The sequence below is a fragment of the Mus musculus genome, chromosome 16, assembly GCF_000001635.26.
Source record: "Mus musculus strain C57BL/6J chromosome 16, GRCm38.p6 C57BL/6J".
NCBI classification, from domain to species: Eukaryota; Metazoa; Chordata; class Mammalia; order Rodentia; family Muridae; genus Mus; species Mus musculus.
In genome coordinates, this window is record NC_000082.6 from 48,923,508 (window position 1) to 48,937,350 (window position 13,843).

Below are 13,843 nucleotides of genomic sequence, written 5' to 3' on the forward strand. Positions count from 1 at the left end.
CTGAACAGACCAGGTAAAAAGCCTGCCCCACTCTTTATATAGGGGCAACAGGATTCAAACTCAGGTCCACACGCTTGGCCAGTAAGCACTCTTATTCATTGCGCCTCCTGAAGTATTTTTGATACAAACACTGCCATGCCAGGAGCTCTCTGGTTGCTAACTGGTTTCTGATAAGGGTAAGATCATTCCTCAGAAGAAAGCATGACAGTGAACATTTTTTTGTATCATCAGTTTTATAGATCCATTAACTTCAGCATCTGTAGAACTAGAAATGACTTTGTGAGGTAGTGTCTTTCTACATTCTCACTATATATTAGTGACTATGTTCAGTCTTCTGGCCCCTTGCCTTAAGCTAAGAATGACAAGTCATCACTACTATCACTCTAGCATAGGAACTTGTAAAGGTGGCATGTGGTAGAGCATCAGGAGCCATCAGTACCAGGTGGCTTATCTACTGCCCAGCCACATGACTTTCGACAAGACTCAATTGCAAAACAAACAAGTCAGATAAGGAAAAACTGAGTCCCCAAAACTCCTGTATTCTGAGATGCCCAGTCATCCCTGACATTTTACAAGATGAGCTGGCTGACAACTTAGACATTTTCCTATGATTTCCTCAAAAGAGAAGAAAAATTTAAGTACGAGTCAACAGGAGCAGACATTTGAAATAGAAAATTAAAGTTTGTTTGGACACATTTAAGATGAATACATAAAGAAATAGATATTCAATTCAGAAATATTTTTATTTTCCACATAAAAATGAAATTACAATTACAAGCAAGAACTAAATCTTACAAGGTAACTTGCTACATAACCATGATAACATAATGATTAAATGTCCCATAAGTTCTAGATTTTTGCAATTCAAACACAATGTTGGTATTTTATATATGGACAAATGGCATATTTAAAAAATTCTCTTTCTTTTCTTTTTCTTTTGTACATCTATGAGTACTGTGTGCATGTACACACAAAAGCCACAATGTACACATGAAAGTTAGTGGAAAATTTGTGAACTATTGGTTTGTTCCTTTCAGCATGCAGGTCCCAGCAATAGAACTCAGGTCAGCAAACTCTGCAACAAGCACCATTACCTGCCAAGTCAACTTACCCCCTCAGATGTTGAAATTTTAAAATTATTTTTCTTCATATTTTTCAGTTTGATTTCAAAATAAAAAAAGAAGTTTAGCATACAATTACACGCATTGACTTTTTAAATAGAGATTCACAGTAACTTCAAGATACATTTACACTGAAATATACAGACAAAATAGTTGCTGAGTCAAAAAACCTTTCCCCCCAAATTAATAAAGTTGAGATTGTGAATATGAACCAAGGAACACAAGGAACACATGTCTCACAAGGTACCGTGGCTTACTTTACATTTGAAGGTACAGGCATGTACAATACTTACAGGTATTTACACTAGTTTTTAAAATAGGCTTTATTGTCTAAGAATTGAAACTTAAGCTTTGATAGACAACTGGCCTTAGTGGATATCAACTCTGTCATAAGCAGCAGCAATACATATAATGGCTTCTTCTCTTCCCCAGAACAACTACATAAAGGAGACACTTTTAAAGACGAAGACAAAACAAAACAGCAACAACAAAAACCTCTAATTACTCCAAATGTAAATGACTAAGAACCAAAGAGTATGTTTACAAAGGAATGTAAAACTTCAATTACTTATCCCAGCAAATAACTTAATTTGCATATCTGCCCCTTTTATTACCTCTTGATTTCAAATTCTAACTTCATTCTATATTTATTTTGCTAAATATTGGGAATATAGACATCTTGTGGTGTAATTTTTAAGAACTAGCTCTTGGGGGAAAGGAGAATCTTAGTTGCAGTTTCTACAGTATAGTTATTGTGGAAATTGCATGGCAACAACAAGTTGACAAACGATCTGTACTGTCTGAAAAATAATAATCACCTCTCCCAAGCTATTACAAACCATTGTATGGTCACCAGTGTCAAAGTCCATAATCTTAGCAAGTATGGCCATTTCAGAAGATAGAAATATAACTTACAATAATTATATTTTAATACTAAGCTTTCAAAGTTAAGAAAACTAAAGTCTATAGAAATTTCCTACCCTTCTACTTGTTCTATTAAACTCATTTCATGAAAATAAAATATATCATACTTGAGAGAAAGGAAAAGACAATAGAATAAGAAGGAAGAAAAAAGGCTGAAAAGGCAGGACATTCTAAGAAATATACTGATAGTCATGTTTACAGGCCTTGTGTTTACAGATGGAAAATCTTACAAAAAGCAATAAAATCCATGTTCTTTAGTCTCTTCCATTTAATTACACGTGCTGTAGATCTGTCTCAATCTCTTTGACTCAGCTTTGGTTTGATTAGCTGGTCAAGGCACATGCTGCTGCATAATACTGTTCAAACAATTAGCTCATTAAAAAGCAGAACTAAATCCCAGTGTCTAAAGCTGATCTTAGGTATAGCTACCTGCCTTGTATCAGATCTTGGGTAACTGCCCGTTGGGGTGGCCAGGGAATTCTTCTGGTTGCAAAACATGGAGTCTGCAGGTGGGGCATGTGCCCTGTTGCATCAACCATGGTCTAATGCACTAAGGAGCAAAATGATTCAAGTCAGAGTTTCAAATTTAGCCTAGCAGAGGCAGCTATCACTCTATACACTGTAGACACCAACCATCACATCTTCTGGTGGACTGGAAAGCCCAGCCAACTGCTCTAAGTGTGGCTCCCTCTTTGGTTTGCTAAGCAACACAGCTGGCAACTGCAGAGTATCTTTAAGCCAATCTATTTGACTAGAATTTTGGTCTCACCCTATTTTAAAAATGACTAGTGCTTCTTCCTGACAAGGATATTGGGTAAGACTGCTATAGTCTCTCTTCTGTCAATTTTATTCGTTCTTTTCATTTATAATTCATTTTAAAAAATCATAACTAAGCATATGAATGTTACCAATATCCTTACGGGGCTCTAATCCTGAAACTCCCTGGAGGAAAAGTCTCTTCTGATTGTTTTCTATGGTGACAATGACAACAATCTTGAACTATAAAGTATTGGCTTTGTTTTGACTCTACATATTAACATCAAACCCAGGAGTTTTTGATATTTGAATAATGGAGAGCCAAATCAGGTAAAAGGATTATGTACAGGGACTATGTTTAGGGCCTAATAACTAATTCTAAAGAGTAACCTGAATGAATCATATACTTGTTCACTGTGATGTGGGTATAAGTTCTGTTAAACACTTTTCTTTAAAAATCATCATACATCAAAATTTCAAAATAGGAAAGCTGGGTGGCTAAGTGTCATCTTGAAGACATCTGGGATTGGCTATTTTTTCATACCTCTTCAGATTGAAGAAGACAATTTTGTATCAGGTACCACATACTGTATCTCTGAAACATGGTTTGAAAAAATCCCCAAGAAAACACTTCTTGTAAGATTATCTTTTCTTTTGTCAAATCACAAGAGGATTTGGGCGATACATTATACATGAGTAACAGTTACACAGCAGCAGCACCAGGTAATAACATGGAAATATCAAGAACACAAAAGATATGCCAGCCTCACACTTCTCTAGCATCAACACGCCAGGATCTAAACCTTCACACGTAAACACAAGAGCTGAGAGAGATTACTAAGAAAGCCTTCTGCTTTAAAATGAGAAGGGCCATTATTACAGGACAACAAACACTGTAGAATTTATAGCAAGTCGGGGTAAAGTGGCACTTCTTTGTTGCTAGTCTTGTCACTCATTGCTATGTCAATCAATATTTCTCCTAGTTCTGTTCATGGGAACTGTATACTGTATACCATTTAAATCTCCAGGCTGTCCTCCTGAAAAACAGTAGCACAACCATGACTGTATACAGTGACAGATTAAACGTTTCTGTATGGCACCCAGAGTGAAGTGTAGTTATGCCCAGTGGGACTGTGAAATGGCACAGGATGCTGATGGACCTTGTAAGTAAGGTAGTGATCTTGCTTAGCTGATTAATGGTAAAATGTTAACAGGACAAGCTTAAACATTTACCTGAGAGTGAAATTTGTGAGCACAAGGCAAAACTGAAAGGTTTTCTGGAGACAAATTCTCATGACAGATTACACAAGGCTCCTCTTCTTCCTCTTCATTATCCTAGAGAAAAACAGACAGGATAAACTTTAGACCATTCTTTTCCTCTCAGACCTAAATGTGTTTACAGTTAATAAGTTCGGTCTCACCATGTCTTTGTCTCCTTCCCATGTGGCAGAACCTTGTGCTGACTTGGGGTCCTGGGGAGCATTAGGCTGTGATGCAGTGTGGCTGGGTGAAGCATTATTGCCATCTTGAGCAGACTTTTCTTCACTCTAAAATTAATATTTATTTTTAAGAATTATCCTAAAACAGTATCAATTTATAGAACTGAATAGGTTGTAGCAAAAATTACCAAAAGGATAAACAATGTTTATGAAAAATTTTGAAAAAATGCTGGCAGTATTTCTTAGAGCTATGTAAAGAGTACTTTTAAATAAAATCATTCCAGAAAATCAGAAACAAAACCAAACAAAAATTTCATTCAGAATTACTCAAGGAAGCCATTAGAAGATGGAAAGGGATCAGGTTTATTCTAGTCTGATCAAAAACACTTCCTTGTCATTTGTCAAGTTGAATTTGAGGATTCACTGCTAATCAATGATGTCCTATGATTAAGCTATTGATACTTGATTCTTTAACATGTTGTGAAACTATTACAGATATGAGAATACAGAATTAAAGTTTGTTGTTGTTGTTTATTTCCTTGTTTTACCTCAGATTTCTTGGGCTCAATCATTTGAGAAATTTTGTAAACAATTTCATCAAATGTCAGTCGAGACACGGACTTTCCATGAGAATCCTTTAACTGTTGTAAGAAATCTGTTAGCTCTTTCCTGGAAGATATCAAAAATAGAGATGGGCTAGCTTTTCCTGCTTCTTCAAGGTTGTGCCCTCAAAAATGAAATATAGAATTCTATTCATGAGACAAGTCAACATACAGACTAAACTCTAGTCTTGAATCTAAAAATGTCATCTGCATTTATTTACAACCAAATGAAAACTGTTAATTGTGTCCAGAAGTTATATTTTATGTGTTTACCAGTGAAAGCTAATGATATCTGAGTTCACTATATGAAAATTGAGTTGATTTATTTACATATTGAGAATTTTGTATCTAAAACTTTACTCAAGACTATATTATGCCTTCTTAAATAACCATTTTAATAATTATTACTATTGTCTTCTCAACTTTATTGTATTTAAATGCTTTACTTTTAAAAAATTCAGACAAATTTTTATTTTTTTTATTAAATAAAAAAGGAAAGCAAGCAAAAGACACCTTTATGACATGATAACTGTTTTAGTCAGTATTTTCCTTTGTAATCCTCTGCTGCCACCTGAGCATCTGATAGAAGAGAAGAATGAGATACTCTTCTTTCCTTTGGTTCATGATTTATTCATTTTATAATTATCTATATGATAATTCTACTTTCTATTTATAATTATGAAACTTATTAAAACAAAAATCTAATTTGATAGCAACAGGATATGTTTTCAAATGAAAATACAAAGGGAAACTAGACTTATTTCTGCAAATATAAGAGCACAGATTTTAGAATTTTAGATTTTCAATTCTAAATCCTGTTAACGCCAGAAAGATCGTGATTTATTATAGTGAACTGTGTCGACTCACACAGAAATCATAAGAATATCAATAAAATGGAAAAAAAACCCAAAACTGAAACTTGATACTGTTGGGGTTTAGACTCCAATTAACTGAGAATTTACTTTGGTGAACCGTTAATAAAATAATTATTGTAGTTGGAGGCATTCAAATCGGATAAGTTTACTTCTAGCTCCAACAAATGAGCAAACATAAACACTTATCTTTGCACTACTTAAGAGTAATACAATATAAAAATGTTTAGCATTTCTGTTGAGCACAGTATCTTTCTAGTCAATTTTATTTTACTAAGACCATAAGTACGGAAATATTTGTCCTTGTATGTGTGCAAAATGTTTCATTTCTACAATTAGGGCTATAAAACTGAAAAAAATACATGTGTAACCAACTAAAGAAAAATTAAGGTACCTTGTCTGTTGTGGAAAAGCAGTTTTCAGCCTGTCTGTAATCCTCTCCCAGTTTATCATGAGAGGTTCACTGCACAGACTTGCACTCGGTGACACAGTATCACCTATAGGTGTTGGCATAGCCCAGGTTATACCAGGCATCTGTAAAGGGCAGGAAGTTATAACCATCAGCTTCAGTTATCAAGCAACATTGCATGCCAACATAACACTTCAATGCTTTAGAAAAAAGCAAAATGAAGAATCACAGACCTATGTTGACTTCTTTCAGTTTTTTTCGTAACAAATACAGAATTGCTAACTTTCTATTACCTATTTTTACTACTTTAAAAAAGGATGTTTTCCTAGTAATTACTAGCACATACAGAAACACATACAGTGTGCTTATAATTGAATTTTAAAAAAAAAAATAGTGAAAAGTTGAAAACTACTTAAAGCTTGTCAACAAAGGAATGAGTAAATAAATTATAGCAAATCAATCAAGTTCTTACAAATAGATGTATATGTCTGGGTATTGGAGATTCCATGGAATATGTTTAGTTTTCTTTTTTTCCTCCAAAATAGTATATAGCAGAGTATTTATGTTGTGACTCCTTTAGTATTAAAATTTTTAATAAATGTATCAATTGGAACACACAAAAGCACTTGAAAGTTACACAATAATTTGGTACTAGAACACCAACCAGGCAGCATACACCAGCTGATATGAGGCCCCCAACACATATACAGCAGAGGACTGCAGGGTCTGGGTTTAGTCAGAGAAGATGCACCTAACTCTTGAGAGACTGGAGGCCCAGAGAGTTTAGAGGTCTGGTGGGGTCAGTGGGTGGGGACATCCTCAGGAGACAGGGGGGCAGGGAGGAGGTATAGGACATGGAACAGTCAGAGGGTAGACAAGGAGGAGAATAAAATCTGGAGTTTAAAATTAAAAAAAAAAAGTACCAAGAAGTTTCTTTATGGAAAAATCAGGATTAGAACATTTTTTTCCCCTAATTATGTCTGACATCAATCTTTTGGAAGAATTTTCTTTCTTTCTTAAACTTTAGTCAAGATTTCTTAAACTTTAGTCACGATGACAAATAGTAATTTCAGCCATTTTAAATATCTTTATTCCTTTGAAAAACACTTATCTAACTATCTACTATTAGGAAGATTGGAAAGTTTTAGGGTTTTGTTCCAAGCTGAGGTGACTAAGTTATGTGTTGCAGATGCAGCTGAATGCCCTGGGTACACACGTAAGGTCAGTAGCTTAGTTTACTGCACTGTGACTTGGCTTCATTGCTTTTCTACACAATAAGAATGTCAACATTTTTACTTGTTACACAAGTAAAACTGCAATTTCAAGGTCTCAGTAGTATGAAAACAATCTATCTTTCTATTTAAAAACTAAGATAATATGAGGTAAAAAATATTGATTTAATTATCACTTAATTATCATCATCACCAGCATTACCAACATTATCCTACCAAACAAATGAATGAAGATAGATTTTTATTCAGGAATTCCATTTTACTTATAAAAAACTAGTTGATATTTCACAAGAAAAGGCTCTTACCAGGGGTGGTCTAGGTTGTACAGCTGCAGAGATGACTCCAGGGCAAACTGCAGGCATTTGAGGGACAGTAAGTATGGGTCGAAAGAAAGATTCCTTCACAAGGGGTCTTCCTAAGAATTGCTGTATCTAACATAAAAAGGCAAAACAGAACAAAATGAAACAAAATCCTGAACATTAAAGACTTACCTGGCCAAAAGTCATAGAGCTATGCAGGGGGTAAAACACGGGTTTGAAATTCAGATACAAAGTACATTAAAAGCAATGTATGTCAGGATATTACTTAAATCTAGTAGAACCTGAAAAAGCAAAGAAAGTGTGATAGAAGAACTGGCTTGTATACCTTTGAATGCCAAATTTTTAGTCTATAATATAAGTGGGTTGGACAAAGTGATATTTAAGGTTCACCCTCAGATAAAATAAAGAGCAAAGACCTAATAAGACTTTCAAAGGTATAATATGTATAGAAACCTCAAATGCCTTGGTGAATCCTCTCCATGTTGACAGATAATACTCAGAAATTTCATTTTAAAAATCCTCAAAATTATCCATATAAAATATAGCTTCCTCAATCATGTACTGAATGTGCCATGTGATATAATCAGGACTCTATCTTTAGCTTCAAATACACAGAAGGATGAAGTGGGGCTCATACAAGGAATTCTGCCCCACATAGGTCAGCTATGAGTGTGGCTATGTTTCTGAAGGCATATTAATTAGCATGAGAGAGAAACCTGAGACTGGTTGTTTAAGAACAGAAGGGGACAGGCTTATGGAGCTTCCACAATGTGCTAGGTCTAACATATAAAGCAGGAGCACAATAATAATTTGATGAAGTGACAAAAGAACATTAACATAGTTCTAAGTAATGATCTTAAAGTGAAAAATTAATGGTGTACTTATAATGAATAGACAAGTTGATATTTGATTCTTAATTACTAGGAAACAGACACTGGGCCTTATAAGTAAGAAAAAAATATTTTGAGAAAATTAAATAAATATAAATTCTAACTGAATAGTAAAATTAACTTTATCTATAAATTATGGTTTTCTTAAGATAATGTTGTGATTATGTACAGTAAGAGTTCCTCATTCATATATGTATGTATGTATGTATATATGTATGTCTATATGTGTATATATATATAAATGATTAAAATTAAATGCCTGAAGTTTGCTTTATAACATTCCAGGAACAAGGAAGACATGATAAACTTTCAACTGCTGAATAATGTTGAAGCTGGATTTCATTTTGCTTTATTTTTTACATATATTTATATATGTAAAATCAACTTACATATGAATATAACAAACACACACACACACACACACACATATATAAACTCTACATAAAATTATATATAACTTCAAAGTTTTCACTAAGTTTTAAAATAATGAATAAGTGGTGGGTAATGAATCTACATTGAGCTCCCTTTGAGAATCACTATTCTCTTAGTACCAATAATTTTTTGAAAAGAATAAGTGACTTTTCTTTCTTCTGCTTCCTAGCATATCATGAAGTGAAGGAAGAGCTCTGCTGTCCCACAAACTTCCTGCCATAATAAATGGAGCCCTCTAAAACTGTGAGCCAAAAGATATTCTTCTGCCCTTAAATTGCCTTTATTACATAGGTGATCATAGTGGCTATAAAACAAACAGAAAGTTAGGGTTCAGTGGTAGGTCACTGATGACTAAATCTGATCTTATGGTTTTTATGTCTATAGTAGAAAGAATCTGGAAATATTTGACAAGAATAAAACCCTAGAATGCTGTAAGCAGAGTTTAATGAGTAATTCTAGTGGGAATTCAGAAGAACAGAATGGTTATAATAATGTGAACAGTAATGGACTACAATCATGAAGTTTTAGATACAAATAAGAAGGTATTGAAAACTGGAAAAGATACCATTTGTGATACATTCTAGCAAATATGTGGTCTTTGTTATACTCAATGATGAGTAAAAATAAAGTTTACAGAATTACCAAAAGCCAAATGCCCCTCAATATCTTACTTTTCTTTACTTTCTATACCCAGATTTATAGAAAAAAAATAAAAAAGTATTACCTAGTAATAACCTCCTAAAAATTCACAAAAACTTTGTGTGTATTTCTGAGATTAAAGTACTCTCATTTCTAAAGTACACAGATAAGTACATCTGGTTAAATCTACTAGTTCCTTATAAAGAGAGAAGTAGTGTTAGTGGAAACTGCTCCTGTAGTCATAACCACAGGAGATTATAAAAACTAAAGAAAAGGAAGTCTCATCTCAGGTGGAAGTAAAGGGACAGGCTCTCTAGTTAGCTTTCTAGGGTATTATGCTGGAATGTTTTACTTAGACAGTGCTATGGAAAGCAATAAGAAATCCAGTTATTCATAAAGTATGTATGTTTAGGAGGATAAAAATAGCATTTAGACTTCAAATGCCTAAGTGCCAGTTTGAACTAGTCTCTGTGAAACTGTATCCCTGTTTATAGTATCAGCATGGACTGGCCATCAGTGGCAAACTGGTATTTAAAACATGCCCTTAGTTCCATTTGAGCACACACCAAATACACTGTATATTCGGTATTTTATACTTTACCACTTATCAAAATGAAGATAGAAACTTTCTAAAACGTTAGGCATCTTACCAGTATCTCAGGACTTGGTGGTGGTGGAGGAAGCTGGACTGGAGGCAAGGTACTCAAGGCAAACCCCTGCTTAACCTTGTTGATCTGTTCATTGTACTGTGTCTGACAGAATATAAATACATTTCAGATCATTAGTGAACCTAATGAAACTCTATATAGTACTGTTTGAATTATGTTATAATTCAATATAAACTAGTAGTTCTAAACCCAATGATAGAAGAAATACAACAATTTCTGACATAAGAATAATTCTATACACTTTCATGCCCACATTTAAGAAGCCGTGCTTCTAAGTGAAATAATGTACAACCAGAGGCAGGTGTGTCCTTGACATTCTTTTTTTGTTAAGTTCTAGAGTCTTGGTTTTTTCTTTTTAATCCTGAGAGATTAAACAGTAGACTTGTTAAGTAAAAAAACTGAAATTGTAACTAACATTTAAAATTAAAGTTTTTTTTTGTTTTGTTTTGTTTTTTTAAAGAAGCTGTGTTTCAGGGATTTAGTGACATAATTTAGTTGCTTATGGTAACTCCTCAGTTTTTCTACAGTTCCCAGTTCTCAAATAGGAAGCATTGATAGAAAGTGAGGATAAACTCTGAAGAGTCAAGTACCTATAAGAAACACAGAGGTAACAGGAAAATGGACACATTTTAAACAAAGAATTGATATTCAATATCCGTGATTCTATTTATCTAAAAAACTACAACTCTGGCTTGCTCCAGTTCTATAAATGTATTGGAGTCTCTTGGAGTGCTCTTGGAGTCTGGGAGTGGGTAAGGGGAAGACAGGAAGAAGAGGGGAACAGAGGTAGAGGGGGAGAAGAGAAAAGAAAGGGGAGTAGGAGTCTAACTTTGGGAACTTTTGTGTTTTCAGTATTTTTTGGCATAGTTCCTACTTTTTTTTTTTATTCATTTTAGTGAATAACCCATGAGCAATGGAAAATACAACCTTTAAAACAAAGCATTTAGTGATTTCCAAGACGGAAATAGGCTTGGACAGAAACAAGGCACATTTGACGCTAAAAGTCTAAATATGCCTAAAAGAAATTCTAAGTAGCACTAAGGACAGAGTGACAATGATCATGGAGGAAAAAAAGGTTCAAACCATCATTCTAAAAGCAGACAAATCCCTCAGAGGCATATCCTTCTTTGCAACTGAACACCACTGCTTCATTTATAGATATGGATGTTAAAATCAATCATTGTTCACATACAGGTTTGAAGACCATATCTATAAATACTAACTAGTTGAGTCTTTTCACATTTTCAATTCAATTAAATCAATATTTAAGATTCTGAAGTGTGGAACAATTATATAAAATGGTAAGATTAGAAAAGAATACAGCCTTATTTGATATTCCACTTAATTCTATACATGTAAAATTATTGATTAATCCTATAGCAAGTTAAGACATTTAATTTGTTTATAGTCAATCTGGAGTTTAATTTTGTTTGGCTTTGGAATTATGGGAAAATTACATAAGGGGAAACTTTTGAGTTTATCTTGTGATAATGAACTAAAAAGTCACATATGAGTCTATAATTCGTATCTAACATTAAGTATATTAAAATAATTACAATCCAGAGGATAATCTTTGGTAACTGAGATGAAAAAAATATACTTAAGTTTCTTGAGCACTATTTGCTTTTAGTGTTAGATTGTACTCTTGCAAATTCTGCCACTTTGATTAAGTATACTCAGAACTTACCCTGAGGAATGCAATCTTGTTTCGAACATCCGCCACAATAGCATTCCAACTATCTACAGCAGCTTTTAGTTGAAGTGATTCTAGGTTGCTGATATAGAAAAGGAGACACAGAGGAAACATAATTTATATATAACATTTAAGTTTCTAAAATTTTCAAGTGTTCTCTAGTATTTATGCAAAAAATATATATAAAAAAATGAAAATTACCCTCAATACTAGCAATTACCTCAAAGGTAAAAAATACATGGACCAGGGTTGTTATTAATAAAGAGAAATCAATGATATATGCATTCTTTCTAAGGGAAAATAATAACACATGCTTTCAGAAACTGTTTTCTCCCTATCTCCAGAATGCCATTTCTTTTCCATTCTTGAAGTTACTACAAAATCATTTTGTTCCAAAATATCTCCAATAAAGTAGGGAAGCTGAAAAATCCAAACAGGGAAGTTGCAGGTGCATTCTCACGAATGTTGAACCACCTTGGAGGCAGGTTTCAGATCATCTTCATTTTAACCCTGATATCACAGAACCTGCTTCTGAGATGACAAATTATAAAAACAAACACTCACACAAAATACAAATAGAGAAAACCAATCAACACTTTCCTGTGATAAGGAATGCTGTCGTTGTCCTGATAAAGAACATAGGTGCACCAGTTAGCAACTGTCTACTGATATACATCCTATAACCACTCAAGGCAGGAACAACTCACAAAGTTTTAGTGTGTACTGTCTCTACAAGAAATCTCCTGTGGATTTCCAAATGGGCTATTTACCATATCTACATTATGAGCCTAACAATTTACAAAAGCAAAATAAGTCATCAGTAAGATCAGACAAAAAAGTAGCCTCACAGTACTCTAAGTTTTATAATGTTCTTTCTCCTTCTGGCAAGCAAAGACAGACAAATCGCTCACAATAGTAACTTCTCAACTTGATTGTACATCAGCATTAAAGAATAATGACAATTTTAAAATGATTATTATGAAATAATACTTTGATCTCAGAGATAATCAGTTCACTAAAATTAAAAGGTATACCCTTAAATTTATAAATTACAATTTTAAGGAAGATTTCATAGAACTCATTCCAATATTTGAAAATTAATAGAACACGGCAGAAATTGCCTCATAACATTAGGTATTATTACCGATTTTTTTCCTAAATATATTACAAAAGTACTTAAAATCAAGCATTAGTAGAAAAACAAATAGAAAAGTTTTGCAATGAGAATCTGTCTTGTACACTTCATGCATGCCTGCCAGTGGGGAGGAAGTTGCCACTGTATTCAAGTGCTTGTCAATAATTCAGCAGATGAAACAACATACATCAAGAACAAAGAAAACAAACCTGAGGTCTTAGAAATACCCCAGTGACTGTGCCAAACATTTGTAAAATCCATCACAGTCAACCGTGGAGATGCTTGTACCTCTCTGATGTCATGGTGAGTTAGGAAAGAAGAAAGACGTACCTTGCTGCCATGTGTGTCACCCTGGCCAGCTGATTGAGGCACTCTTTTTCTGTCTGCTCGAGGTGTAGTAAACCAAAGTCTCTACGACACTGTAAAAAGTACACCTACAGATTTTGAAAGACAAAGGAATTGAAGGAATTCTAAGTGGGAATTCCCTTTTAGTCATCTCAAGTAAACTCAAAGTGACTTTTCAATCTCTTCCAGGAACTCTGTACTATCTGACAATCCAAGAAGCATCATAAACACTTTCTGATCAAAGCAATTCTGCAATTATACTTATTTTATTCAATAGTTACAGTGCTAGTAAGGCTAAGAACATCGCTTTTCAACTTTCCCCCCAATATTGGACTAATCTTGGAAACTTTAGAGTAGTGCCTTGGT

The 13,843-nt window shown here is 33.9% G+C and overlaps 1 protein-coding gene across 11 annotated transcripts in view; it reads right to left on the bottom strand.

Annotated features, from left to right (window-relative positions):
• Positions 1-720: 720 nt before the first annotated feature.
• Positions 721-13,843, bottom strand: part of Dzip3 (DAZ interacting protein 3, zinc finger) — a 69,915-nt gene continuing 56,792 nt past the window's right edge. For 5 of the 11 annotated variants that reach the window (XR_001781815.2, XM_030249092.1, XM_030249093.1 and 2 more), the window contains 9 exons: positions 13,463-13,566; positions 11,992-12,079; positions 10,287-10,388; positions 7,661-7,786; positions 6,109-6,248; positions 4,789-4,909; positions 4,223-4,348; positions 4,035-4,136; positions 725-2,595 (listed from right to left, as the gene is read on the bottom strand). Coding sequence is in view for 8 of the 11 variants with exons in the window: in XM_030249092.1 (XP_030104952.1) it covers positions 2,485-2,595; positions 4,035-4,136; positions 4,223-4,348; positions 4,789-4,909; positions 6,109-6,248; positions 7,661-7,786; positions 10,287-10,388; positions 11,992-12,079; positions 13,463-13,566 (1,020 nt within the window). In the remaining 3 variants the exon portion in view is untranslated. Of the gene's footprint in view, positions 3,839-4,034; positions 4,137-4,222; positions 4,349-4,788; positions 4,910-6,108; positions 6,249-7,660; positions 7,787-10,286; positions 10,389-11,991; positions 12,080-13,462; positions 13,567-13,843 lie in introns of all 11 variants that reach the window. The other 6 variants (XR_001781814.2, XR_003951784.1, XM_017316967.2 and 3 more) reach the window with 3 other exon arrangements.